Consider the following 26,830-nt stretch of genomic DNA (forward strand, 5'->3'; position numbering starts at 1 on the left):
TATCCTTTTTATTATTATCATTATGTTATGTTAGTCACCATACAGTTTGTCATTAGTTTCTGATGTAGTGTTCCAAGATTCATTGTTTATGTATAACACCCAGTGCTCCATGCAATAGGTGCCCTCCTTAATACCCATCACTGGGCCAACATACCCCCACCCCACCCTCTCCTCTGAAACCCTGTTTGTTCCATGGAGACCACAGTCTCTCATGGTTTGTCTCCCCTTCCGATTCTACCCCCCCTTCATTTTTCCCTTCCTTCTCATAATGTCTTCCATACTATTCTTTATGTTCCTTAAGTAAGGAAAGCTTATAATAATTGACTTTCTCTGCTTGGCTTATTTCACTTAGCATAATCTCCTCCAGTCCCATCCATGTTGATGCAAAAATTGGGTATTCATCATTTCTGATCACTGAGTATTGTCCCACTGTATATATAGACCACATCTTCTTTATCCATTCATCTGTTGAAGGGCATCTTGGAGCTTTCCACAGTTTGGCTATTATGGATATTGCTGCTCTAAGTATCAGGGTACATGTGGTTCTTCTTTTCACTAGACCTGTATCTGTGGGGTAAATACCCAGTAGTGCAATTGCTGCGTCATAGGGTAGCTCTATTTGCAATTTTTGAGGAATCTCCACACTGTTTCCCAAAGTGGCTGCGCCAACTTTCATTCCCACCAGTAGTGTAAAAGAGGGTTCCCCTTTCTCCACAGCCTCTCCAGCATTTGTTATTTCCTGCCTTGTTAATCTTTGCCATTCTAACTAGCATAAGGTGTTATTGCAATGTAGTTTTGACTTTAATTTCCTTGGTGGCCAATGATGAAGAACATTTCTTCATGTGTCTGTTATCCATTAGTGTGTCTTCATTGGAGAAGTGTCTGCTCATGTCTTCCGCCCATATTTTGACTTACTTGTTTTATGGTTGTTAAGTTTAAGAAGTTCTTTATAGATCTTGGATATCAGACCTTTGTGTGTAGTTTCATTTGCAAATATATTCTTCCATTCCATAAGGTGCTTCTTTGTTTTAATAACTGTTTCCTTTGCTGTGTAGAAGCTTTTGATCTTGATGAAGTCCCAGAAGTTCATTTTCACTTTTTTTTTTTCTTTTGTCTTTGGAGATGTGTCTTGAAAGAAGTTGCTGTGGCTGATGTCGAAGAGATTACTGCCTATGTTCTCCTCTAGGATTTTGATGGATTCCTGTCTCACACTGAGGTCTTTCACCCATTTTGAGTTTATCTTTGTGTATGGTGTAAGAGAATGGTCAAGTTTCATTCTTCTGTACATAGCCGTCCAATATACCAGCACCTTTTATTGAAGCGACTATCTTTTTTCCCACTGGATTTTTTTTCTGCTTTGTTGAATATTATTTGACCATAGAGTTGAGGGTCCATACCTGTGCTCTATACTCTGTTCCATTAGTCTATGTGTCTGGTTTTGTGCCGGTACCATGCTACCTTGGTGATCACAACATTGTAATTAAGCTTGAAATCAGGCAATATGATGCCACCAGCTTTGTTTTTCTTTCTCAACATTTCCTTGGTGATTCAGGGTCATTTCTGGTTCCATAGACATTTTAGATTGTTTTTTTTTTTTTTTCCATCACTTTGAAAAATGCCATTGGTATTTTGATTCGGATGATGTTGAAAGTATATATTGCTCTGGGCAGCATAGACATTTAAACAATGTTTTTTTCTTCTGATCTATGATCATGGAATGTTTCCCCACCTTTTTGCGTCTTCTTCAATTTCTTTCATGAATGTTCTATACTTCCTCGAGTATAGATCATTTACCTCTTCGTTTGGGTTTATTCTAAGCTGTCTTATGGCTTTTGGTGCTGTTGTCAATGGAATCAATTCTCTAATTTCCCTTTCTACAGTCTCATTGTTAGTGTATAAGAAAGCAAATGATTTCTCTGCATTGATTTTGTATCCTGCCACATTACTGAATGACTATATGAGTTCTAGTAATTTGTGGATGGAGTGTTTTGGGTTTTCCAGATAAAATATCATGTCATCTGTGAAGAGAGAAAGTTTGAATTCTTTTTTGCCAATTTGAATACCTTTTATTTCTTTCCATTGTCTGAATGTTGTTGCTAGGACTTCTTGTACTATGTTGAACAATAGGGACAAGGGTAAATAACTTTTGTCTTTGTGAATATTCCTTTTAATATACTCTTGGATTCCATTAGCTAGGATCTCATTGAGAATTTTTGCATCAGGGGTGCCTGGGTGGCTCAGTGGGTTAAAACCTCTGCCTTCGGCTCAGATCATGATCCCGGGGTCCTGGGATCGAACCCCGCATCCGGCTCTCTGCTCCGTGGAGAGCCTGCTTCCTCCTGTCTCTCTGCCTGTATCCCTGCCTGCCTCTCTGCCTACTTGTCATCTCTGTCTATCAAATAAATAAATAAAATCTTAAAAAAAAGAATTTTTTCATCAAGTTTTATCAGGGATATTTGTCTATAATTCTCCTTTTAAGTGGAGTCTTTGGTTTGGGGATCAAGGTAATGCAGGCTTCATAGAATAAGTTTGGAAGCTTTCCTTCCATTTTGATTTTTTGGGACAAGTTGAGAATAATAGATATTAACTCTTCTTTAAGGGTTTGTTAGGGTTCCCCCTTGAAAGCCGTCAGGCTCTGGACTCTCCTTTGTTGGAAGATTTTTTTTATTCAATTTCTTTTATGTGTTTGTTCAGATTTTCTATTTCTTCCTGATTCAGTTTTTGTAGTTTATATGTTTCTAGGAATTTATTGATTTCTTTCAGATTGTGTAATTTGTTCACAAAAACCTGCTAATAATATCCTCTTATAATTGTATTTTTGTGGCATTGTTTGTGATGTTTCCTCTTTCATTCATGCTTTTATTTATTTCAATCCTTTGTCTTTTCATTTTGATAAGTCTAGCTAGAAGTTTATCAGACTTGTTAATTCTTTCAAAGAACCAGCTCCTAGTTTTCTTGGTCTGCTCTACTGTTTTATTGATTTGTATATCATTGATTTCTGTTCTAATCTTTATTATTTCCCTTCTCCTGCTGGCATTAGGCTTTATTTGCTATTCTTTTTCCAACTCCTTTAGGTGTAATGTTACATTGCATATTTGAGACTTTTCTTGCTTCTTGAAAAGGGCCTGTATTGCCATATACTCCCCAATTAAGAGTGCCTTTGCTGCATCCCTGAGGTTCTGAAATGTTGTGTTTTCATTTTCAGTTGCTTCCATGTTTTGTTTTGTTTTTTTTAATTCTTCCTTAATTTCCTTGTTAACCCACTTGTTCTTCAGCGGGGTGATCTTTAACCTCCATGTATTTGTGGTTGTTCCAAATATTTTCTTGTGGTTGACTTCAAATTTTATAGCATTCTGGTCTGAAAATGTGTGTAGTATGATCTCAGTCTTTTTGTAGAGGTTGAAGCCTAATTTGTGACCTTGTAGTTGATCTATTCTGGAGAACATTCCGTGCACACTCGAAAAGAGTGTATATCCTGCTGCTTTTGGATGAAATGCTCTGAATCTGTTAAGTCCATCTGTTTCAGTGTATCATTCAAGCTTGTTTCCTTGTTGATCTTCTGCATAGATTATCTGTCCATTGATGTGAGTAGGGTGCTAAAGTCCCTTACTCTTACTGTATCATTATCAATCAGTTTCTTCAAGTTATTTTTTTATTAGTTGATTTATATATTTGGTTGCTCCCAAGTTAGCAGCATAAATATTTAAAACTGTTGGATATTCTTGCTGAATGGACCCCTTTACTATTATATAGTGTCCTTTTTCATCTCTCATTATGGTGTTTGTTTGAAAATCTAGTTTGTCTGGTATAAGTATGGCTACTCCAGATTTCTTTTGATGTTCATTAGCATGAAAAATGATTCTCTACCCTCTCACTTTCCAACTGGAGGTGTCTTTGTGTCTAAAATGGGTCTCTGGTAAGTGGCATATCAATGGGTCTTGAAAATTTTGTTTTTGTTTTTGTTTTAATTCATTTGATACCTTATGCCCTTTGGAGCATTTATTCCACTTGCATTCAGAATAATTATTGACATATATGAGCTTAGTGCCAGTATATTACCTGTAAAGTCTCTGTTTCTGTCTAGACTGTGTTGCTTTTGGTCTCTCTTTCTCAGTCAAATGGTCCCCTTTAATATTATTGCAGAACTGGTTTAGTGTTCATGAACTTATTTAGTTTTTACTTATCTGAGAAACTATATCTCTTCTTCTATATTGGATGACAGACTTGCTGGATAAATAATTCTTTGCTGCATATTTTTCCTTGTAGCATGTTGAATATTTCTTTCCACTCCCTTCTGGCCTGCCAAGTTTCAAGGGACAGGTCTGCTGCTACCTTATGTGTCTACACTTGTAGGTTAAGGACTTTTTTTTTTCTCTCATGACATCAAATAATAAAGATGTAATATATGTTAGCTAACACAACAAATAATTTTAAAAAATCCTTACCCTAGCTGCTTTCAGAATTTTCTTTTACCCTTGTATTTTACAAGTTTCACTATGTTATGTCTTGGTGTTGACTTGTTTTATTGATTTTGAGGTAAGTTCTCTATGCTTCCTGGATTTGAATGCATATTTCCTTCCCCAGATTTGGGAAGTTCTCAGTTATAATTTGGGTCAAATAAACTTTATGCCCATTTTTCTCCTCTCTTCTTCTTCTGGGGCTCCTATGATATGGATATTATGTTCCTTTATGGACTCACTGAGTTCCCTAAGGCCACATGCATGATCTAGTAATTTTCTTTCCCTCTTATTTTCAGCTTCATTATTTTCCATAATTTCATCTAGCTATTTATTTATCTATGTATATCACCAAATATTTCTTCTGTTTCTTCAGTTCTTGTTGTGATTGTATCCAGTTTTTCATCTCAGTTGTAGCATTTTTTATGGCAACCTTACTAATTTTAATTCTTTTATATCTGTAGCAAGGGTTTCTCTGGTGTCTTCTGTGCTTTTTCAAGTCCAGCTAGTAGTCTTATGACTGCTGCTTTAAATTATTTTTCAGATATATTGCTTTTATCTGCTTTGAGAAAGTCCTTAGCTGTGATTTCTTCCCAACCTTTCTTTTAGGGAGAATTTCCTCCATCTTTTCATTTTGGGTAAGCTTCTGTCTTTTGCATGTTTTATAAGTGTGTTATCTTTCCTACACCTGAGAGTAATGCTATATTAAAAAGGGGTCATACACTGTCCAGGGCCTGACACTTTAGGAAGTGTTTTTCATGTCTGCTATATGTACTTTGTTGTTGAGTTTTGTCTGCTCTTTCCCACTGGTCCAACCCTGTAGAGTTCCTCCTTACTTGTGGTGGGGAGTGTTTGGACCTTTAACTAGGTGTATTTGGATTTGTTTGTTCAAATAAGCCTGGAAAAAAGGGGGGGAAATCTGATTTAAAAAAGAAAAAATAATAACAGGAATAAGAACAAATAAAAACAATCAGAAACCTATAAGCCTGATTCTTAAGAAAAGAAAGAAAGAAAGAAGAGAAAAGCAATTTTGATCCCACAACCCCCAAAGAGAAAAGGAAGGAAAAAAAAAAAAAAAAACTATGAGCCTGATTCTAAAGAATAGAAAAAAACTAGGAAGTAAACCCTGGTCCTATGTTCAGAAGAACTGCTGCTGACAATTTGAAGCACCTTATGATCAGTAGACCTTGTGCACGTGGGGTGCTGCCTATGCTGGTCTTCTAGAGGAAAGGCCCCATGCACTGGCTCAGAATCAAACATGTCCCAGTACATATGCAGTCGCTACGCACAGGGGGGCAGGTTTTGGTATAAGCAGGTCTCACCTCCTCTTGGGGCCACTGTGTTGCACTCTGAAGTCTGACTCTATTTTTTTGTTTGTTTGTTTGTGTTTTTTAAGATTTTATTTATTTATTTGACAGAGAGAGATCACAGGTAGGCAGAGAGAGAGGAGGAAGCAGGATCCCTGTGGAGCAGAGAGCCAGATGCAGGGCTTGATCCCAGGACCCTGGGATCATGACCTGAGCTGAAGGCAGAGGCTTTAACTCACTGAGCCACCCAGGTGCCCCTGACTCTATTGTTTTTGAGAGGAAAAATGGCTCCACCCCACTCTCTTGTTTCTGTCAGGAAGACCTTACAAAGTAGCAGGGACCCTCAGCCCACCCAACACCACAGTTCTTCATTTTATCTTTGCTGCTTGACGAGTTCAAAACTTCAAATCTTAGAGGACCTGGCACTGCTTGGGCCTATCTCCATCCTTTAGCATGGGGCCTCACCCTGCTGTATCTGGTGTCCTTTATCCCAGAAAAACAGTCCCTTGCCTGTGCAGTGCATGGAATCTATGCTGTAGCACAATGAAATGCAGCAACCAGGTTAGCCACCCTCTGAATGTGCCTCTGTCCCCTATTGATGAAAGGCCCTTTGCTGGCACCTGAAGTGTCTTTTGTCCTTAGAGAGGCAAAATACCCTCTTCCAAATGTACTCCAAGAAGGGGAACATTCTCTCCCAGTGTGACCCAGGATATTCCTACACCACATTATATGCTCCTAGGCTAGCTCCCTTCTCCCCAGGAGCGCATGTCATAGTTGCACTCTGGTGAAAGTCATGTTTTTCCAAAACCTCAGAGTTTGAGCTCCATACACTATTTGCAAAAATCCTGCAACACTCAGTACCCCTCACTCTCCAGTCCTTGGTCCAAAGAGGTTTTCTTCTTGTGTGAACCTGATGCTACGTTCTTTCAACCCTCTCTCTTTCTCTCTTTTTTCTCTCTCCATGGAAATTATTCCTTCCTTTCTACAGCACCACAGTTTTTCTCTCCTCAAATTCACTTCCATGCACTTGGCACTTGCCAGGTTCTCTCTCTCCAAACATGGGTATCCTCTCCCATTCATCAGGTTAATTTCATGGATGTTCTAAGTGATATGACCTCAGTACAGCTGTCTTCAAGGAATGAGGAAAAGCCCAGGGTCCCCTTACTTCTCTGCCATGTTAACTGCTCCCCCCTCTTCTTTGTTTCTTATAGATTTCTTGTTGTTTTTGTTGTTGTTGTTCATTGTCTATTTTATATGGCATCAATACAGACACCCCAGGGCTCTTTTTGTTACTATTTGCGAGGAATATGTTTTCATCCTTTTACTTTCAATCATTTGTGTCTTTGAATCTTGTATGCAGCATATGGGTGGGTCATGCATGTATATTTTTGTTGTTATTGTTGTTGTTTATCCAGTCTGCCAATCTCTGCCTTTGGAGCATTTAGAACATTGACATTAAGAGAAATACTTAAAAGAGAGAGAGAGACGAAGAGAGAGAGAGAGAGACAGAGAAAGAGAGATTGTTAAGGGAATACTTCTTACATCTTGTTATTTGTCTTATGTATGGTTTATACCATTTTTGTCCCTCATTTCCTACATTATTACCATTTTTGCTAGTTGATTTTCTTTGCAGTGAGTTTTATTAATTTCCTTTTCATTCCTTTTATATATATTTTAGTTGTTTTCTTTGTGTTACCATGCAGATTCCCTTTAATATCCTAAATTTTAACAATGTAGTTTGAATTGAGACCAAGTTAACTTCAATAGCATACAAAACCTCTAATTTATACAGCTTTGTCTCACTTCTCTTTATGTTATTATTTTCACTTTTTTATATTTTATTTATTTATTTGTCAGAGAGAGAAGTAGATCACAAGTGGGCAGAGAGGCAAGCAGGGGGTGGGGAGCAGGTTCCCCACTGAGCAGAGAGCCCAATGCCAGCCTTGATCCCAGGGCCCTGAGATCATGACCTGAGCCAAACGCAGAGGCTTAACCCATTGAGCTACCCAGGCGCCCTTCACTTTTGTCTTAACTATGTGCCAATATCATATATTTATAATTATTGCATTTTCTTTTAAATAGTATAGGAAATAAAAGGTGGAGTGGAAAACTTAAAATGCAGTAATGATGCCTTTTCTATTTGTTCATGTATTTACCTTTACCAAAGATATTTATCACTCTATGTGGCTTTAAGTGACTATCCAACATCCTTTCATTTTTTTCTTAAAGATTTTATTTATTTATTTGACAGAGAGAAAGAGAGATCTCAAGTAGGCAGAGAGGCAGGCAGAGAGAGAGAGGGAAGCAGGCTCCCCACTGAGCAGAGAGCCCAATGCGGGGCTTGATCCCAGGACCCTGAGACCATGACCTAAGTGGAAGACAGAGGCTTAACCCACTGAGTCACCCAGGAGCCCCAAGCACCCTTTAATTCTAACCTAAAGAATTCCCTTTAGCATTTCTTGCAGAACAGGTCTGTTAATATTAAACTGCCTCAGCTTTTGCTTATCTAGATATGTTTTAATTTCTCCTTCATTTTTGAAGAATTTTTTTTTCCTGGATAAAGAATAATATGTTAGCAGTCTTTTTCTTTAGATACTTAAATATGTCATCTTATTGCCTTCCAGGCTCCATATATTTTTTTAGGAAAAATATGATCTCTTGTACTTGACAAGTTGTTTCTCTATTGTTATGTCAAGGTTTATTCTTTGTCTTTGGCTCTGTATATCTTATTTTTAATATGTCTTATTATGGGTCTCTGAATTTTCCTATTAAAGTTCATTGAGAATTATGGATGTGTTTATTAATGTCTTTCATCACATTTTGTAAAATTTTAGCCATTATTTCTTCAAATATGGTTTCTGCTTGTTTATTTCTCTCCTTTCCTTCTGGGAATCCCCATTGTTTGTTACTACCCTTTTTGGTGTCTCTTAGTTTTTGTTTACTCTTTTCATTCATTTTTTTTTCTGTTCCTCAGACTTCATAATTTCAACTGTCCTCAAGTTTGCTTATTCATTTTTCTACCTGCTGAGAGATGCTGTTGAACACTTATAATGAATCTTTATTCCAATTGGTTTATTTTCAGATCCAGGATTTCTGTTTGGTTTCTTTTTTTATAATATTTATGTTACCATTTTGTTTAAACACTTATTTCTAATTTCTTTATTTCATGACTTTTTAATATATTTAAGATATTAGTCTTCTAGTCTTTGTCTAATAAGTCCAGTGTCTGGACTTCCTCAGAAACACTTTCTATCTTTATTTAAATGAGCCATACATCCCTATTTCTTTATATGCTTTGTCACCTTTTTGTTCAAAACTAACCATTTTTTAATTATAATTTGGTGTTAATCAGGTTTTTTTTCCTTCTTCACATTTAGTTTATTTTTTTTAATGAATTTATTGAAAGTTTATCGGGTCACTTATTTAGGTGTTTTTCCAAACTCTTTTTTCAGACACTGTATTCGTTGCCATATGTTGTCATGTAATCTGTGTTCGTTTAGATCATGGTTAGTCAATATTTGTATTTCATTTATTTATTTATTTATTTACTTAAGAAGGAGTGCATACAGGGAGGAGGGGCAGAGGGAGAGGGAGAAGCAGACTCCCTGCTGAGCATGGATTCCTATGTAGGGCTGGATCCCAGGAGTCCAAGATCATGACCTGAGCTGAAGGCAGAAACTTAGCAGACTTAGCCACCCAGATGCCCCAATAATATTATGATAGTGATTTCCTTGAGCTTAGAAGTTAAGCAAAATAAACAAAAAATAAACAAAAACACACCTTTCCCAGTCTTTGCAGATTGGGTTTGTGCTGAAGCATTCCTTAGCCAAAATTGCACTTAGCCTGTGGATCAGCCTAATGTGGAAGCTTTGGGTCTTCTCCTTTTATAAGCATTTCTCATGCCCTAGGAATGCATGTGCCTTTCTAAATTCCCCCATATATATGGGTGCTTCTAAATGTTTTCTTTTTTTTTTTTTTGAGTTTACAGAATAACTTTATTTTTTTTATTTTCAGCATAACGGTATTCATTATTTTTGCACCACACCCAGTGCTCCATGCAATCCGTGCCTTCTCTAATACCCACCACCTGGTTCTCCCAATCTCCCACCCCCTGCCACTTCAAACCCCTCAGATTGTTTTTCAGAGTCCATAGTCTCTCATGGTTGACCTCCCCTTCCAATTTCCCCCAACTCCCTTCTCCTCTCTAACTCCCCTTGTCCTCCATGCTACTTGTTATGTCCACAAATAAGTGAATGTTTTCATTCACTTATTCATTTATCCCACATTTCTTTCATCTTTCTAAGCCTTCCAAGGTTAGGATGTTTATTTGCTTATAATTTCTTGCCCCACATATCTGTTGTTCGTTAGTTTGCTTTGCAATCTTTTTCTTTAAAAAATGTAGAGAATTTGGGTAAATTGGAAGGGGAGGTGAACCATGAGAGACTATGGACTCTGAAAAACAATCTGAGGGGTTTGAAGTGGCGGGGGGATGGGAGGTTGGGGTACCAGGTGGTGGGTATTATAGAGGGCACGGCTTGCATGGAGCACTGGGTGTAGTGAAAAAATAATGAATAATGTTTTCTGAAAATAAATAAACTGAAAAAAAAAAGAGATACGCTGTAGAAAAAATAAATAAATAAATAAATAAAATTAAAAAAAAAACTTTAAAAAAATGCCTACCCCTTTCCCAGTTTGAATTCTGAATTGAATGAAACAGAGGTGAACACTTTGTACCAGTCTTTCAGGTAGCCAACAGACAGGTTAGAACAGTCATACATAATAATTTTCAATAAGTTTTGCTCAATTCACTCTGGAACTAGGGATGAAGTCCTCCCACTAAGAACACAGGCTGTTGCCACTTTAAGATTGCCTCCACTTTAGGACTGGTGCTGCTCAGGAGAGGGGTGTAGTAAAGGCAAACAAAAATGGCATAAAATTTTCCTTTCATTTTCAAGTCGTCTTTTTCTTGGTTTAGCATTTGCTTAATTGCTGTAAGCCTTTGTTTCCCAGAGTCCTGAAATATGATTGTGACAATTTCTGCGTACTTTTTGTAAAGAATTATTCATTTATTTGAGAGAGAGAGAGAGAGGGAGAGAGAGAGAGAACACGGGCCAGGGGAGGGGCAGAGGGAGAGGAACCCTCAGGCAGACTGGGACCTTGAGGTCATGACCTGAACTGAAATAAGGAGCTGAATTCTCAACCGACTGATCCACCCAAGTGTCCCTCTGCCTTTTTTCTGTGTTACTATGAGGAAATGAAAGCTTGGAGCTGCCACCTTCTCCATTTTCCTGATGTCCTGCCATTTTTAATGTATTGAATTCAGCATTTCTCTGGGTGTTCCTGTGTTCCAGAAAATCACAGTATAAATAAAATTAAAGCATTTTTAAATACAAAATAAGTATAAAGAATAAAAACAGGCAGTTTTCTTGGAGGCAGGCCTAAGGGAGGCAAACATCACTTTATCCATATTCCATTAGCTAGAAATTAGGTACATGGATCCACCTAACTACAGTGGGGTTAGAGAATGTTGGCTAGTGGTATTCTCAGGATGAATGGATACTTAGTTTGGCAATCACCCTACTTCAGCCATAATTAGCAAATAGTTAATATCCCTTAATAATTAGAGTTGTATTTTTGAAATAGCTATGATATATCAGGCAGGTACCTTACACCTAAGTTAGAATGTCAGAGCTGGATGAATATTTAGAGACTATCTACTTCAGCCTCTTCAAATGTTGGGGCTTCTGATCTTTAGAAATAGAGAGGGACTGGCTAGAGTCACACTGAGTCAATATTAGACCAAAGGCAAGAACCAGCTAGATCACTCATCTCTCCTCTATATCACTGGCATTCAAACATTTTTTTAACCATTACCAAGAGTAAGGAATACATTTTTTTGTCACATTCTAACACATACTTGCATATATTTTATCTCTAAAAGTTTTGTAAGATGATATTGAGGCATTGGTAGTGATTACAGATGTTTGTCAAATATTTCCACCTCCTTACCCTCTAGAACATCGTGGAATTGCACTTTCTTTTACTTGTGTAGTTACTAATGGTCAGATGATATGTGTGGTCAAAGACATGTGAGCAGAGTGAAATGGATCATTTCTGGAATAAAACAAGAGCCAGTGGCAATTCACAATGTTCTCTTTTCCCTCTTGTTCAAATCATGGCAACACAAAGATAAGCCTCTGTTACCTTGTGTAGCCCAATAAGAATAATGTAAAGCATAGCTCCTACTACACCTCTGGTAGGCTAATAGGGTGATTGAGAAATAAACTTCTGTTCTTTCAAGGCATTGAGATTTGGAATTTGCTTTTTGCCAATGTCAGGTTTGTCCATCAAACCCAGAGAATGGCAAATGAAAAGATTTCTCCAGACACCTTAGTAGGAGAATGAAGAGGTCTGAGGACAAGACTCTCTAGTGGCAAAAGACCTTGTGCCAAGCTTTGCCCTCACTTTTATTGGGATCTTAGCAACATATGAGATGCAAGTGCAAAGTGAGGAAGAAAGTGTAACTTTAATGGTCAGGATATTAATATATGGGGCAGTGTGTGATAAGCGCAAGAAGGCAAGGAGTCTGTGAAGTATGTGACCATAACAGGTGCCTTTTTTTTTTTCTTCAGAACTTAAACATTTACTCCCTAGATTAGAACCTTGAGCCTCAGTAAGAATTTGGCCATTTTCAGCCAAGAAACTTCAAAGGATGCCGGTGTTCTGGGCACTCCTCCTTTGCTTTTCAATTAGTCTCATCCAGGGAGGCATATACAAGTCAGATTTTATCTATCCAGGCACTGTAAATTCCCACATGCCATATTATAACCTAGCCTATGTTGACTGATATTTAGCATTAGCATATGCACACTGATATTTTATATCATTATTTTGTTTTGTTTTTCAATTTTAATGCTGATCTCAAACTAGTAAACTGATTTTGTGATGCATAAATGTATTGCAACTTGCAGTCTGTAAAGCACTACTGTATATGATGTCCATTTGTCCCATAGCTGATCCTCTCTCTAAGTTTCTATAGAGCTGTGTTAGTGATTCCCATCTCTCTACAGGATTGTGGCTATGGAGACGGTGGAGATGCATATTGCACAGCCTGCCCTCCCTGCAGATTCAAAAACAGCTGGGGCCACCATAGATGTCAGACTTGCATCACTTGTGCTGTCATTAATTGCATCCAGAAGGCCAACTGCACAGCTACCTCTAATGCTGTCTGTGGAGACTGTCTGCCTAGGTGAGCCTGCTCTGGAGACCAAAATTTTTCTGGACCTTTTATATTCCTTGGAGGTCTTTTTAATCCTTACCTTTCAAAGTCTAGTTGAAATATTCTAACTGTCCATATCATGATGAACTCAAAGTCCCATGAGAGAGAAGCAGTGTCTTCCCATGATCCCCTTACAATGTGCCTAGCACATGGTCAGCCACAGATGAATACTTAACAATTTTTTCATCATGCTGGCATGCTTAAGTCAAGGCCCAAGATTCAAGGTAAATCTCACTGTAGACCTAAAAGAGATCATGAAGCAGTTGATTTCAAAGCAGTGCTCCCCTCTCTTATAAGATTAATTCTGCTTCTTAGCTATCGGGTCTGGTGAATGAGGGAGGAGGTAGAATATGTGGGACTCTGATTCAGAATCAGATATTGAGGCAGAGCATTCATGAGGGTTGGAGGGGGTACCAGCTTCCAGGAGGGCAAGACTTTTAGAAGTTGCTTATGGTCTCAGTAAGGACCAGCCTACATGCATTGTTTATTTTATTACTTTGCCATTCCTTATTGCTCTGACCATAGGTTCTACCGAAAGACACGCATTGGAGGACTGCAGGACCAAGAGTGCATTCCATGCACAAAGCAGACACCCACCTCTGAGGTTCAGTGTGTGTATCCAGTACTCTTCTCCTGTTTTCCTCCAACCCACTGGGGTGGTAGCAAGATAGGGTAGTAAAGACTTCCCTACCCCTTTGTACTCCTTCCTGTAGAGCAGATTGGCAAGGGAAGCAGTTAGATTTGAATTCTTATTTTATAATGCAGTGTCTGCATAACCCTCTTTACATCATCTGAAAAGAATGTAAGTCATGATAATCACCATTCTTCATACCTTATGGGATGGCTGTCTAGGTCTAATGAATTAATAAATTTAGAAAGAACTTTATAAATTATACTATTTGTACACTCATAGATGATAATGATGATGTAATATGAGGTTTAAAAGAGTCTCTATTGCTTAGGAATAGAGAAGCCTGAATGAAGTACTAGGATCTAGTCTATGCCCATACCACCATCCATTTTTCTATCTATCATTTTTCTCTATTTATCATATAGATAGATATACTCACTCCTTACAATTATTGATATGTTTATATTATGAAATATTTCAAATATGTAGATGCTGCCCAGAGCAATCTATACTTTCAATGCTATCCTGATCAAAATACCACTGGCATTTTTCAAAGTGCTGGAACAAACAATTCTAAAATTTGTATATAGAAATATTTAAAATGAAAAAATATATATAAAAATCATTAGTTGCAGGTGCCTGGGTGGCTCAGTTGGTTAAACATCTGCCTTTGGCTCAGGTCATGATCCCGGAGTCCTGGGATGGAGTCCCATGTCAGGCTCCCTGCTCAGCAGGGAGTCTGCTTCTCCCTCTGCAACTACCTTCGCTCATGCTTTCTCTCTCTCTCTCTCTCCCAAAAATAAATAAATAAAATCTTAAAAAAGGTTAATTGCACAACATCAAAAATTAATGACTTTTAACATTTTGTGTATTTATTTTAGGTTTTCTTAAAAAGAACAAAGATTCCACAGATTTAATAGAATCTATTTTTTTCTAAATATTTTATGTTTTTATCTGAGAGAGAGAGAGAGCATGAAGGAGGGGCAGAGGGAGAGGGAGAAGCAGACTCCCCTCTGAGAAGGGAGCCTGATGCAGGGCTCAATCCAAAGACCTTGGGATTGTGACCTGAGCCGAAGGCAGATACTTAACTGACTGAGCCACCCAGGCATCCCTATGGAATTTCCTTTTAGATCCTCTCTGAATTTCATTCTCTCCCTATTCCCCCAGAGGCAACCTCTGTCATAAAATTGTATGCATCCTTTTGGTAGGTTATGCTACAGTAACAAACCCCTAACTTAATACAAAAGTTTATTTTTCACTATATAGAGACATTCCTCCATCTTGTGACTATACCATCGAGACCCTGTGGCTCCTAAGTTGATGGAACAGGGAAAATATGGAAGAAACATAGTGGTTCTCAATTACTTCAGTCTGCAAGGGACACACATTACTTTCACTCATGGTCTATTGGCCAGAAGTACTCTGATGGCCTAACTACAAAGTCTCTAGGAAATACAGGGAAGCTTGTGGATAATTGGTGAGCACTATGATTCTGCCAAACCCTCCACCCATGTTTTAATACTTGTATTTTTGTTACATAATTTCATATTTGATATTTTATATAAATTATTTCAAGTTATATCCTAACTTTCCCCAATTTTCTTTTTCCCTTCTGGATTATTTATATTGATCCATACAGATCTTTTATTTTAAATTATATAATAATATTATGTCATTACATGATTTATTTATCCTGTACTCTACTGATGAACATTTTAATTTGTTTCTAGTTTTCTAGGTTATATAACTAGATATGACATGGAAAGACCATAAATATGTTTGTGTTTGAATAATTGTATTAACTTATACTTTACCAACAGTATTTGCAAGTTCTTCTATTTCATTCTTTATATTTTTGCCTTCTCTATGAAGAATTAAAACCAGCTTAGCAGCCTTAACTGGGGGAGGTCCTAGGAAGAGGACAATAGCTTACAGAAGTTGAGGCCCAATGTCAGGGTGACTATTAACTGCCCATAGTGACTGACTATGGGCATTTTCTTATCTCACAGGTGCCTTCCAGTTGAGCTTAGTGAAGGCAGATATACCCACAGTGCCCCCTTAGGAGGCCACACTTGTTGCATTGATGAGCAGTCTGCTTGTGGTGTTCTCCCTGGCCTTCCTGGGGCTCTTCTTCTTCTACTGCAAGCAGTTCTTCAACAGACATTGCCAGCATGGTAAGGGTAGCTACTTCACATATCACACGAATCAGGAGCAAGGCTCTGATTAGCAGAAGAAAGAAATTTTCTGGGGTTGAGAGTTAATGGGCCTTCCCTACAGTGCTGAAAAACCTCAGGGGTGGACTGTCTGTGGGTGGCAATAGAAAGCATGGGACTTCAGAAACTACTGAGACCAACCCTGCAAGTTTATGGAACTTGATTCATTAAGGTAAAGGGGTTCATAAAGGAACACAGCATCATGAGAAAACCCTTGGGGGAGAAATGTGGATATCTAGGTTCTAAATCAACCTATGCATTACTATGCAACTTTGGACACGTTGTCTAGCTTCTTTGGGCCTTTTCATCCCTAATCTTTTTTTTTTTTTAAAGATTTCTTTTTTTTTTAATTTATTTGACAGAGAGAGGGATCACAAGTAGGCAGAGAGGCAGGCAGAGAGAGAGAGGAGGAAGCAGGCTCCCTGCTGAGCAGAGAGCCCCATGCGGAACTCAATCCCAGGATCCTGAGATCATGACCTGAGCCGAAGGCAGCGGCTTAACCCACTGAGCCACCCAGGCGCCCATCATCCCTAATCTTTAAAATGAGAGTTGGTGTTGGATTAGTTGGTTTCTAAGTTCTTTTCCAATTCTTCATTCCTACTTATAGGTATAGATTCTGGAGCTTATCAGGAATAGAGGATGAATGGCTGGTTTTGAGACATGACTGCAATAAAAGTGGGTGAGGTCTTGGGCAACTGTTATCAGTATAGTTATATCTCAAATGTGGTAACTGAGAATCCAGTTTCCAGAGGAGCTGGTGGACACAGACATTTATTCCTAGACAATACTGACACCCAAAGAGGTCTGGCCCAGCCCATAGGAGATTACCATGGAAATTGCCAATGGAAGGTCATAAAGTCAGGAGTACCATTGTGATCTGCTTTAAGCACAGCTCTAGCCATTATCCAAAAATGTGAGACAGAAAGTCCAGGTCAATGAAGGCAAAGATGGGAAGAGATGGGATGATGAGCTGGCCAGGAATAGGTAAAGGATTAGAACAAGAGCCCAGAATATTAAGGTTCTGTGCAGCTTTTGTGTCATTGAGAGAACTGAGAGCTAGGCAGAGACACCTAAAGAGGAATCCAGGCTAATGAATAGAGTTTGTTTAATAAGAAATGGGTAGGATAAACTTTCTTAGATATACTGGTGCTTAGATTCCTCCTCAGCCCACCAGATACTGGGCCCAAAACAGTATCACTTTTTTAACTTCTCTCTATGTGGGAAGATCTCTTTATATAGATCTCCTTGGGTAAGTTTGGTTTTAGGACATGCCAGATAATCCATAGAAGGCCTAGCATATAGGTTTGGCTTAATCAATGGTGAATCTAGCATTTCTTGGACTGCAAGGATGCAAAGGGAACACTGTTACCCCTTTATCACCCCTCTCAAACTCTGTTTCTTTCTCCTCTACTATTTGGTGGATCTTGGAACATTGTGGTTCAGGATGGACCTTTCTGACTTTGGAGACAGTTTCTCAAATAAGAGATCTGTTGCCCAGTCCCTGGGCATGGGCCTGAAACATAGGCAGTGAAGAGTTTGGGCTCCACACCCCAGAAAGATGAAGATGAGGCAACATCTGAGAGTTGCTTATGTCCCTCCTCTTGCCTCAGGAAAGGAGTAGTGTGTAACCCTTTTCTGCTCCTCCCCTGTCTTCAGGATAATAATTAAGTAGCCTTCTCTGAGGATATGAGGGCAAGTATTTCCCTCAGAGTCTCTACAGGAGAAAGAGGATAAAACTTTATTTATTTATTTATTTATTTTCATTTGGAGAGGGTGTTTATCAGGAGTCACTGACTAATATCCATACTGGAGTCATATAGGAGAAATCATATTATGAATTAGATTCTATGTATTACATAATAGAGAGGAGTAGGGACTATGGCAAACTAAAGAGTTAGTTCATTTTTTTGCCTAAAGGCGAATCCGCTACTCAACTCCAAGTGGTTCCTTCGTTCTTTCTTTCTTTCTTTTTCTTTCTTTGTCTCTTTCTTCCTTTCTTCCTTTCTTCTTTCTCATTGTTTTACCATGGAGGAATGTTCAATGTTTTAATATTTTCTGCATTTTCAGAGGAATACATAAATCCAAATTTCTGTATGTTAGTTTTAAGCTCTGATGATGAATTCTAGTAATAAAATACATGTGTACATACTGAATGACTAAATGAATAAATAAATAGATAAACAAACAAACAAATAAATAAATAAAACAACCACAATGCAGAGAATCAAACAAATACACACCCCATGGACTCTCAGTTTATAACCTGATGCTGTATTAGACTTATACGTGAAGCATGTAGTCCTTTTCTGTCACTGCCATAACAAATTAACATAAATTTAATGGCTTAAAACACTCATTTATTATCTCACCATTTCCATGGATCAGAAGTTTTGTGGACTTAGCTGGATCTCTACTTAGGGTCTTACAAGGCCAAAATAAATCTGTTCACAGGACTGTGTTCCTTTCAGGAACCTGGAGGAGAGAATCCATTTCCTTGTTCATACAGAAAAATGGAATAATTCAGTTACTTGCAGTTATAGGAATGAGGTCCCATTTCCATGCTGTCTGTCCATTGAGGGCCATTTCTAGTTTCTAGAGACCACCTGCATTCTTTGGCTTATGACCCTTATTCATGTTCAAAACTAGTAATGATGGGTCAAGTCCTTTTCATGTCACATCTCTCTGATGCTCTCTCTGATTCTCCTGCTTTTAAGAGCACATATAATGACATTGGGGCCACCTGTGTAATACAAGACAATATCACTATTTTAAGATCCATAATCTTAGTTACATCTGAAGTGTGCCTCTTGACATATGACACAACATAACACATAGGCATAACACTAAGGGATGAAGGTCATGGGAAAAGAGGGTCAAAGTCCTGCTTCCCACAAAGGGTTTCTCATTCTCTGGAGAAATTGGCTCTTTTTCCTGATCCACCACTAGGTAGCCTCAATTTGATACCCCAGTGTAAATGTTTTTCCAAATTGTATTACCTCAGCCTAGTGCTAGGTACTTTGATCTCCAGGGAGGGGAAGGGGAGCACTACTTCCCAGGCCCTGCCCATCTTGTACTCCGGACAAGGTCCTCCACTGAAAGCATCTCGTACCTTTGTGTGATGCAGTGGCTTTCTGCTTCAAGTTGCAGGAGGTTCACTGCAGTTTGAGGCTGTTGAGGCAGCAGAAGAGGAATCTCTCTTCACCATGCCACCTGGCCAGGAGACCAGCCCTGAGTATCCCCTGAGTGAAAGCATCTGTGAGACCCAGCCACTTAACCCCATCCTGGATGTGACTGCAGCTCAACTTGTGGCTTCCCCACACAGGAGTCTTTTACCATGGCCTCCTGTGCCTCAGAGAGCCACTCCCACTGGGTCCACACCCCGATCGAATGCACAGAGCTTGATCTTCAAAAGTTTTCTAGTTCATCCTCCTATACTGGAGCTGAGACCTTGTGGGGGAACAGAGCTGAAAACTCTGAAGACAGACTGGAGTTCAAGATGCCATTTGAAGTCTCTAGCCCTTAGCTCTAGTGAGGTGAGCTGGAAAGGTGGGACCGAAAGACCAGAAACTGGGGACCACCCCCAAGGAATTTTTCTCCGGAATATTGTTGTTCGGTAGGGCTAAGGGTAGAGGAAGAGCAAGCTAGAAACACTGGAGGGGCAAAAGTGGCTACACTAATCTTTGGAGTCTGTCAGCTAAACATCACATTTCTGGGCCTACAATGGTCAAGGAAGTAGCCACGTTGACATGGTGCTGGTCTTTCTATCCTGGTTTTTCACAAGCCCTCTTGACCTCACTGTCTAATATTCATATTCAGTTATCTCCACTCATGTGTAGAAGCACCATGACACAATGGAAAAATAAGTAAGCCTTGCCATCTGGCATCCCTATATTTGAAATCTACCTCTATTCTTTAATAGCTCTGTGAGCCATGTGTATATCTCTTTACCTCTCTGTAAACTATAAAAAGTAGAGAGCTCTACTTACCCCATAAGATCATGTGGGAGGTTGAGTAAGAAATGTATGTGCAAGCATCTTTTATAGTGTCTAAGGCATTCAAAATGTTTAAATCTTGTTAATTTTCATTCCTTCTCCAACCCTAGTTCAATTTGTATACCCTTCCAGATTGGCTACACTTATCTGATCTAACATCCTTTTGTGGTAAGCAGGTCAGAGTTTGTTAGCCTCATTTTATACAGATAGAAACTGAGACAGAGAGGGAAAGTGATTTGCTCAATGTCACGGAGCAAATCAGTGCTTGAATTAAGCTAGAGCCCAGCTGGGGGCTCCATTCCAGAGTTTGTCTAACCATATCAATGTGAATATGCCATAGCCAGTGTTACTTTCTCAGAGGCTTAAGTAGTATGAGGTAAATATGAAGCAGGAGAGCAGGTAGATTCCTACTTTTCACTAACCAACTACATTTTAAAACACTTTTCCATATTTCTGCAGGTAAGATATTGTCTAGGCCCTCTAATGTCTTCCCCTCCCCTATATCTACTTAAGAAAATGTGAACAAAATGTAGGTGAAATCTAACTTTGCTATCAAACAAGTCAGCTTATTTATCTTCAGGGTTATCTAGTCCAACTTCCCTTCCAAGTCCTCCAATCCATGTTTGAGTTCATTTGGTAATGTCCCCAACAAATGTTTGTATCTCATTTGCTCACATACTTACAGTGTCAGAGAGCTTACTACTGCCCCATGTGTACTGCAACTATAACTGGTAGATTGGAGCTCAATGTAAAGAAAAACCTTCTGTCTCCCTATAATATCTACTCATGGGTCCTGGATCTGTTCCTTGGGCCACACAGACCTCATCTGCTTTCTCTGCCTTGTGAAATCCCTGACGAGGTCTAAAGATAGCCTTTCCTTTCTGGGAGGTACCACTTTGTGTTTCTCTGGAGAATGTGGAGCTTAAAACTGAACCCAGTTTCATGAGGAATGGTATCACCTGGATAGAACAGGGTAGAACTATCATCAACCTAGCTAAGTGATATATTTCTACTGTTGAATCTTCAACCATTGACCTAAACTATAAGTGATTTTTGTTTTTTGTTTTGTTTTGTTCTGTTTTGTTTTGTTGGAGACATAAGGAGAGCAGGAGAATAATGAGATTGCTCCACAGATTTTTAAGTTGCTCTGCTCCCTCCCTAGGTCTCTTGGGCTTCAGCAACCTTGCCCAGTCATTCTTTCTGGAATCTCCTGCTTTTTTTTCCTATATACAACAGTATCAGGGGCCTGGGATGTGGTATCCACAACAGCCATTACTCTATGAATGGGGATATCCTATCCCATTCCACCAAAGGATTGATTCTTTACCATTTTCCCAAGACTGACCTGCAGCATTTCTTGCTTCCTTATGATAGCTAGCCCAGAGAGCAATATTATTTGCCATGGAACTACGAGATATGTTCCTAGCTTAGCTTAATTATAGAGAATAAAAGGAGGGGATGCCAATAAATGGGGTAGAGTTTTAATGTTTGGATGTTTGTCAGGTGGACCTTGAGGAGAGACCTCTCAGGATAATACAGATACTGATATTTCTACCTAGCACTTCAGGGACAAAGTCAAACCCTTCCCCCCTTTAACTCCTTCACACTGCCCCCTCTATAACACACACACACACACACACACACACACACATACCTTTACACGCATCTTGGGGGAGGCCTGACACCTTGATTCCCCACTCATCTCCTAGACTTCTGTGGTTGGGACAGGTCTGGAGCTAGCCCATTTGCCAGGGTCTTCCTCCCCACACATAGGTCATTTACCCCTCTTTAGTGAAGACTGAACTCAATATTTTTTGATCTTTTAAATGATATTTCCTAAAGTTCCTTTTATTTGTATTTATCTTCCTACTTTTGCCTCTTTAGTCCCTTCCTGGTACCTGGTCTAAAATAAGGCCCAAGGATAAATCTCTAGATCCCAATGACCAAACTCACTTCAGAGCTTTGATCTTTGAAGTGACAGTGAAGCTACTGAGGTCTACAATGGGGGCACTGTGGACAGAAGGTTCTCACTGAGGCCTGATTTTAGGGGAGCTCAAGGGCTATTGGTGCTTTCTTGGTTTAGAGTAAAACAAAATCGGCTTCTGACCCCTTACCACCAGCTTCACATGCTTCTCATAATAAAGTGGAACTTCAGTCTCCAAGGCTGATGATACAGGACATATGAGAAACTCAGTGTAGAGATCTGAGCGGTTGCAGAATGCTTTTAAGTCCCTCTTAGGTCTATAATGGGTCACTTGAGCTGATGCCCACTCCCTCACAATGGATCAGATTTGAAGAAAAACAGTTCTCAGATGAGTGGAGCAACTATCTTCTTTCTCTGGAAACAGTATATATAGTCCAGAATGTTGGGTGTAACTTAATTTATAAAAACTCAGGTTAGAGATAGGGCAGAGTTATCCTAGGGTGGAAGTGTTGAAATTTACTGCATATACAGGTGCTGCACTTTACAGTTTATGGTATGTGTTACAAACATTATCTCACAGGATTTCAGATTTTATTTATTGTTTTGACAGAGAGAGCACAAGCAGGGGGAGCAGCAGACTTCCCGCTGAGCAGGGAGGCTGATGCAGGGCTTGATCACAGGACCCTGGTATCCTGACCTGAGCTGAAGGCAGCCACTTAACTGACAGCAACACAGCCACCCCTCATTGGACCTTTATAGAAACCCTGAGATGGGCAATGCAAGGATTACTATCCCCAGTTTGCAGATGAGAAAACCGAGGCCCATAGATGGAAAATGACTAACCTTAAGTTACTTCGTGATGTAGGGGTAAATAGAAAGCCCTCTCCAGTATCTTAAAATTTTAATTTTCTGAAAGACAATGTTATGGAATAAGGAGATACTGATTTTCTGGCATATCTGTTCCAGAAAACAGCGATCTTTGGTAGGAAAAAGGGTGGAGATACAAATAAGGCTCTTATGTGAATGAGGTAATGTTTTTGCCCACATGCCAAACCTATTCTCACCCCTTCCCTACAACTCCACTACACCTACCCTGCAGCCACCCTTGATGTACATTTTCTGCCAGGTCTGACCCTAGTGTAAATCTAAGAGATTTCACTTTTAGTACTGTCCCTCAAGAGGTCAAAAAGTGAGAAGGGCTGCAAGGTCAGACAAGACACTTTTTACCTGTATTATTTTATTTTGACTCTGGAATATGAAAAGATTGGCTAAAGGCTGGAGGTAGTAAGAACATCCATTCTATTGCCCCCTCCCCACATTCCACTGTCCAGTTTAAGAGTCTCTGATCTTAGCTTGGACAAATATTTTCTTTATTCAGAGGTGGGAGGAGTACAATTATTTCATATTTAAAAGCCTCTTCCAGGTAGATTGCAGATATTGGAGTAAATATGTCAACTATAACTTCATTACTTTATAGTCTATAAAAGTTTATTTTTAAAAAGGTTTATTCACACATTATGCCCATTTTAAAGGAGGAAATCAAGGCTTAGAAAGACTAATAAATTATCCAATGCAAAGCATATTTGGGAAATACAACCTTCCCCACATACCCACTCCCACTCCCAGCCAAGTGTTGATCCCAAGGCTTAGTGTTTAGTCCAGGGAAGAACAAGTACAGCAGAAACTGCTCTTGGCTATGAAAGGACGGGGAAGGGCACTAGTTCTTTCTCTCCATTAGATACTGCCTAAATAACCCCAAAGGTTCACTAAGGAACTTAGGGAAGAGACTTAGGAGATGGATTAAAGCAGCTCATTCCTACTACCCGGAAAAACATCTGACCTAATATTCAGTAAATTGTTGCTGAGTTAACAGTGATACTCCATCGAAAAAGAGCACATGACTTCATCTGCATCCAAGATATAGAGGTCTTTTCTTTTTTTTTTCCTTTCCTTTCCTTTCCTTTCCTTTCTTTTTCTTTTTTCTCTGTAGTTCTTACCCCCTATGGCCTATAAAGTTTCCTCTGCTTTCCTCTTCTGTCAGGTTTCTCCAGACTCATTGTCCCTGGGTCAGCTGGAAGCTCTTAAGACATGTTTGAAGAGCAATGTTTCTGCATTGCAGCATAGAGCAAAGAAAGTGATTTCCCAGTGGATCAATTATCTGGGTCTCACTCTTTATTTGAGGTGGTGTAACTCTTCAACTCCAGGAGGGAACAAAGCTAGGTCTTACTGTCTTTGAAACTTACAGAAAATTTCTGAGCCATGTTGACCTTCCTTCTGGGGCCTGACTTTCCTTTTTTTTTTTTTTTTTGAGTTATCAAGTTTTTAAAGATTTTATTTTTATTTATATGAGAGAAAGAGAGGGTGCACAAGCAGAGGGAGAAGCAGACTCCCTGCTGAGCAAGGAGCAAGGAGCCCCATGTGGGGGGTCGCAATCCCAGGACACAGTGATTTTGACCTGAGCGGAAAGCAGATGCTTAACTTACTGAGCCACTGAGGCACCCCTGGGGTCTGATTTTTCCAAACTATCCCCCAGAAAGGTACTCTAATTAACTTGGGGGCAGCTGAGTGGGAGAGGAAAAGGAACCCCATTGTGTTTTTGCTTTAGGTCCTACTTATAAATCCCATGGCCAGAGAGGAATAAGCTCCTTGGAGACTGTATTCTTCTTTATTGTCTGGTTATTTTTCTGAATCCTGTAAAGCCAGTTCCCATCCCATAAGTACTTGGTGGTTAATGAAGTGAGTTAAGCACCATGAGTACTTCATCACCAGGTTTTAACCCTGGAAAAGGACTGTTCTCTACAGCAAGACCTCTGCTTTCAAGATTTTATTAAATGCATCTTTGGGGATATTCTATCTATAATCACTGATTAAGGGCTCCTGGGTCAACCCATTGATGAGAGTGCTAAAAGCACCTGAGAAAAAGTAAAATGGCCCATTCTACTGGACTGGGAACTAGAAGCAATTGATTTACAAGGCTGCACCACACAGTCTGACATCACACAGGTATTAGCAAATATGTATGAGCCAAGGTTTTCAGCCATGGCATTTAGATTCTCTGTTCTTTTATTTCTGGGATGGTTTATTTTTCTCACTGGCTTTAATTAGTCTTGTCTACACCTTCTGGTAGGGTAAGAACTAGTACCCAAACAGAAGATGATTCAGCTTGAGCAGGCCTTAGGTGTGTTAAAAGGTCACCATGCACCTGACAGTGGCTCAAGTCCAACACTACTGTTCTATGGGAAAGGTGGTGATTGTAACACAGCAATAATACAATCATGAAAATGGCACAGCCTTATTCACTATGCCTTCTCTAGACTTTAAAATTTATGAAGCACATTTACACCCACTTCATCTTAAGACCCTGGATTGGGTTTTATTTTATCCCTTTTTAAAGAAGAGGACGTCATCTCAGATTATATGGTTTGCTAGGCCAGAGGTCAGTCGCCCAAGTCTTCTAATCCCCAGAGCAAGGCTTTCTCCTCTGCTTCAGGGCTTCCCCCTAACAACTGCTTTAGGACAGTACATAGTACAAGTACCATAGTGGAAACAGGCCAACATTGCAGAAAACAAAACAAAACAAACAACATGCAGGTATCAACATCTTCCATTGGTGTGTCTATACACACAGTAATTACAAAGCTCAATGTGAGCCCCACCCCAGACAACAAACTTCCTGAATGGAATACCTAGCCTAGAATAGCTTCTTGGCACTGAGTTTTTTCTGTAGCAATGCAGATACTAGCCTTGGTTGCCAAGGCTACCTCAGTGCACAGGTGTGCCAGCCAAGAGCAAAGTCCTCATGATATGAACATTGTGTGACCATCCCAAGCCATACCAAGAATCACCTTGGTTCTAATTTCCTTTTCCAAAGTTCAAAAATTGGAGTTGGAAATGAAAATAGGTAAATGAAGTTTTACTTTGCTTTTTAAGGTATCTTATGTAGAGGTGAGGTGAAACATACTTTTTTCCTTTGTAATTTCTCTTTGGCCATGACAAATATCACACTCAGCTGTTTTGCTTTTGGAGAGTGCTTTTAAAGATTTTCTTTTCATTGCTTTTAAGTATGGACACCTTTCTTTGAACACCTTGCTTTTATGTATTTTTGTTTTACTGGAGAGGTATTGGTCAGTGGAAACACAAAAGGCACTTAATAAAAACATTTTCAACATGCCTCGAGCCTACATAATAGTTGAGTTGTCTGTATTTGAACTAGTAAAGTAAGTGCTTTTTTGTTTGTAAGGGAAGGTAGTTGTTTACAAGGAATGAGTTTGCTTTTTGGTTCAATATTTTCCTCTCTGTATAACTGGATTTGGCTTTCGACAGGGAATAATCTAGGAGAGCAACTTTCTCCTCCAAGGTTCTCAGACCCAGGTTAAGTAACAGTGTCAATACTGTGGCCCTACTATACTGGGAAGATAATCTCTCATGCCTCTAACCCCCGTCCACCTAACTATCAAGGTCTTAGGTTTTTTCACTGAATGTAGGTTAATTTTAACTACTTTTTCATCATAAATTGGTTATTTATAGAAATTTTGTTATATCTTGAGCCATATACATTTGTGGCTACTGGCAGATGACAGAGTTCTGTTTTGTTTCTGATGCTATGGAAATATTTCTTATTAACCAGTAAGAAGAAATACTTCCAAACACATTTTTCCCCCTCTACTTAAAAAAAAAAAAATCCTTCCTTTGGCTGGTGTATCTTTGCTCAGTGAGTAGAGCAGGGAAATAAGAAAATGTGGTTCTTGGGGTGCCTGGGTGGCTCAGTGGGTTAAAGCCTCTGCCTTTGGCTCAGGTCATGATCTCAGGGTCCTGGGATCGAGCCCTGCATCAGGCTCTCTGCTCAGGAGGGAGCCTGCTTCCTTTCCTCTCTCTGCCTGCCTCTCTGCCTATTTGTAATGTCTGTCACATAAATAAATAAAATCTTAAAAAAAAAAGAAAATGTGGTTCTTTTTTTTTTACTGTGGATATACCCTCAGGGGTAGTGGAATCCACTGGCCTGTCTCCCAGGATATCTGGTTTATAGT

At 39.3% G+C, this 26,830-nt stretch overlaps 1 protein-coding gene across 1 annotated transcript in view; it reads left to right on the plus strand.

The window, feature by feature from the left end:
* The window catches only part of EDA2R (ectodysplasin A2 receptor), a 57,994-nt gene extending 38,584 nt beyond the window's left edge, over positions 1-19,410 (plus strand). The window contains 7 exon segments of the mRNA XM_044234822.1: positions 12,835-13,013; positions 13,569-13,654; positions 15,684-15,848; positions 16,688-16,689; positions 18,803-18,857; positions 19,029-19,172; positions 19,175-19,410. Coding sequence (XP_044090757.1) covers positions 12,835-13,013; positions 13,569-13,654; positions 15,684-15,848; positions 16,688-16,689; positions 18,803-18,857; positions 19,029-19,172; positions 19,175-19,410 — 867 coding nt within the window.
* The last annotated feature ends 7,420 nt before the right edge of the window (positions 19,411-26,830 follow it).

Source organism: Neovison vison, chromosome X (genome assembly GCF_020171115.1).
Source record: "Neovison vison isolate M4711 chromosome X, ASM_NN_V1, whole genome shotgun sequence".
NCBI lineage: Eukaryota > Metazoa > Chordata > Mammalia > Carnivora > Mustelidae > Neogale > Neogale vison.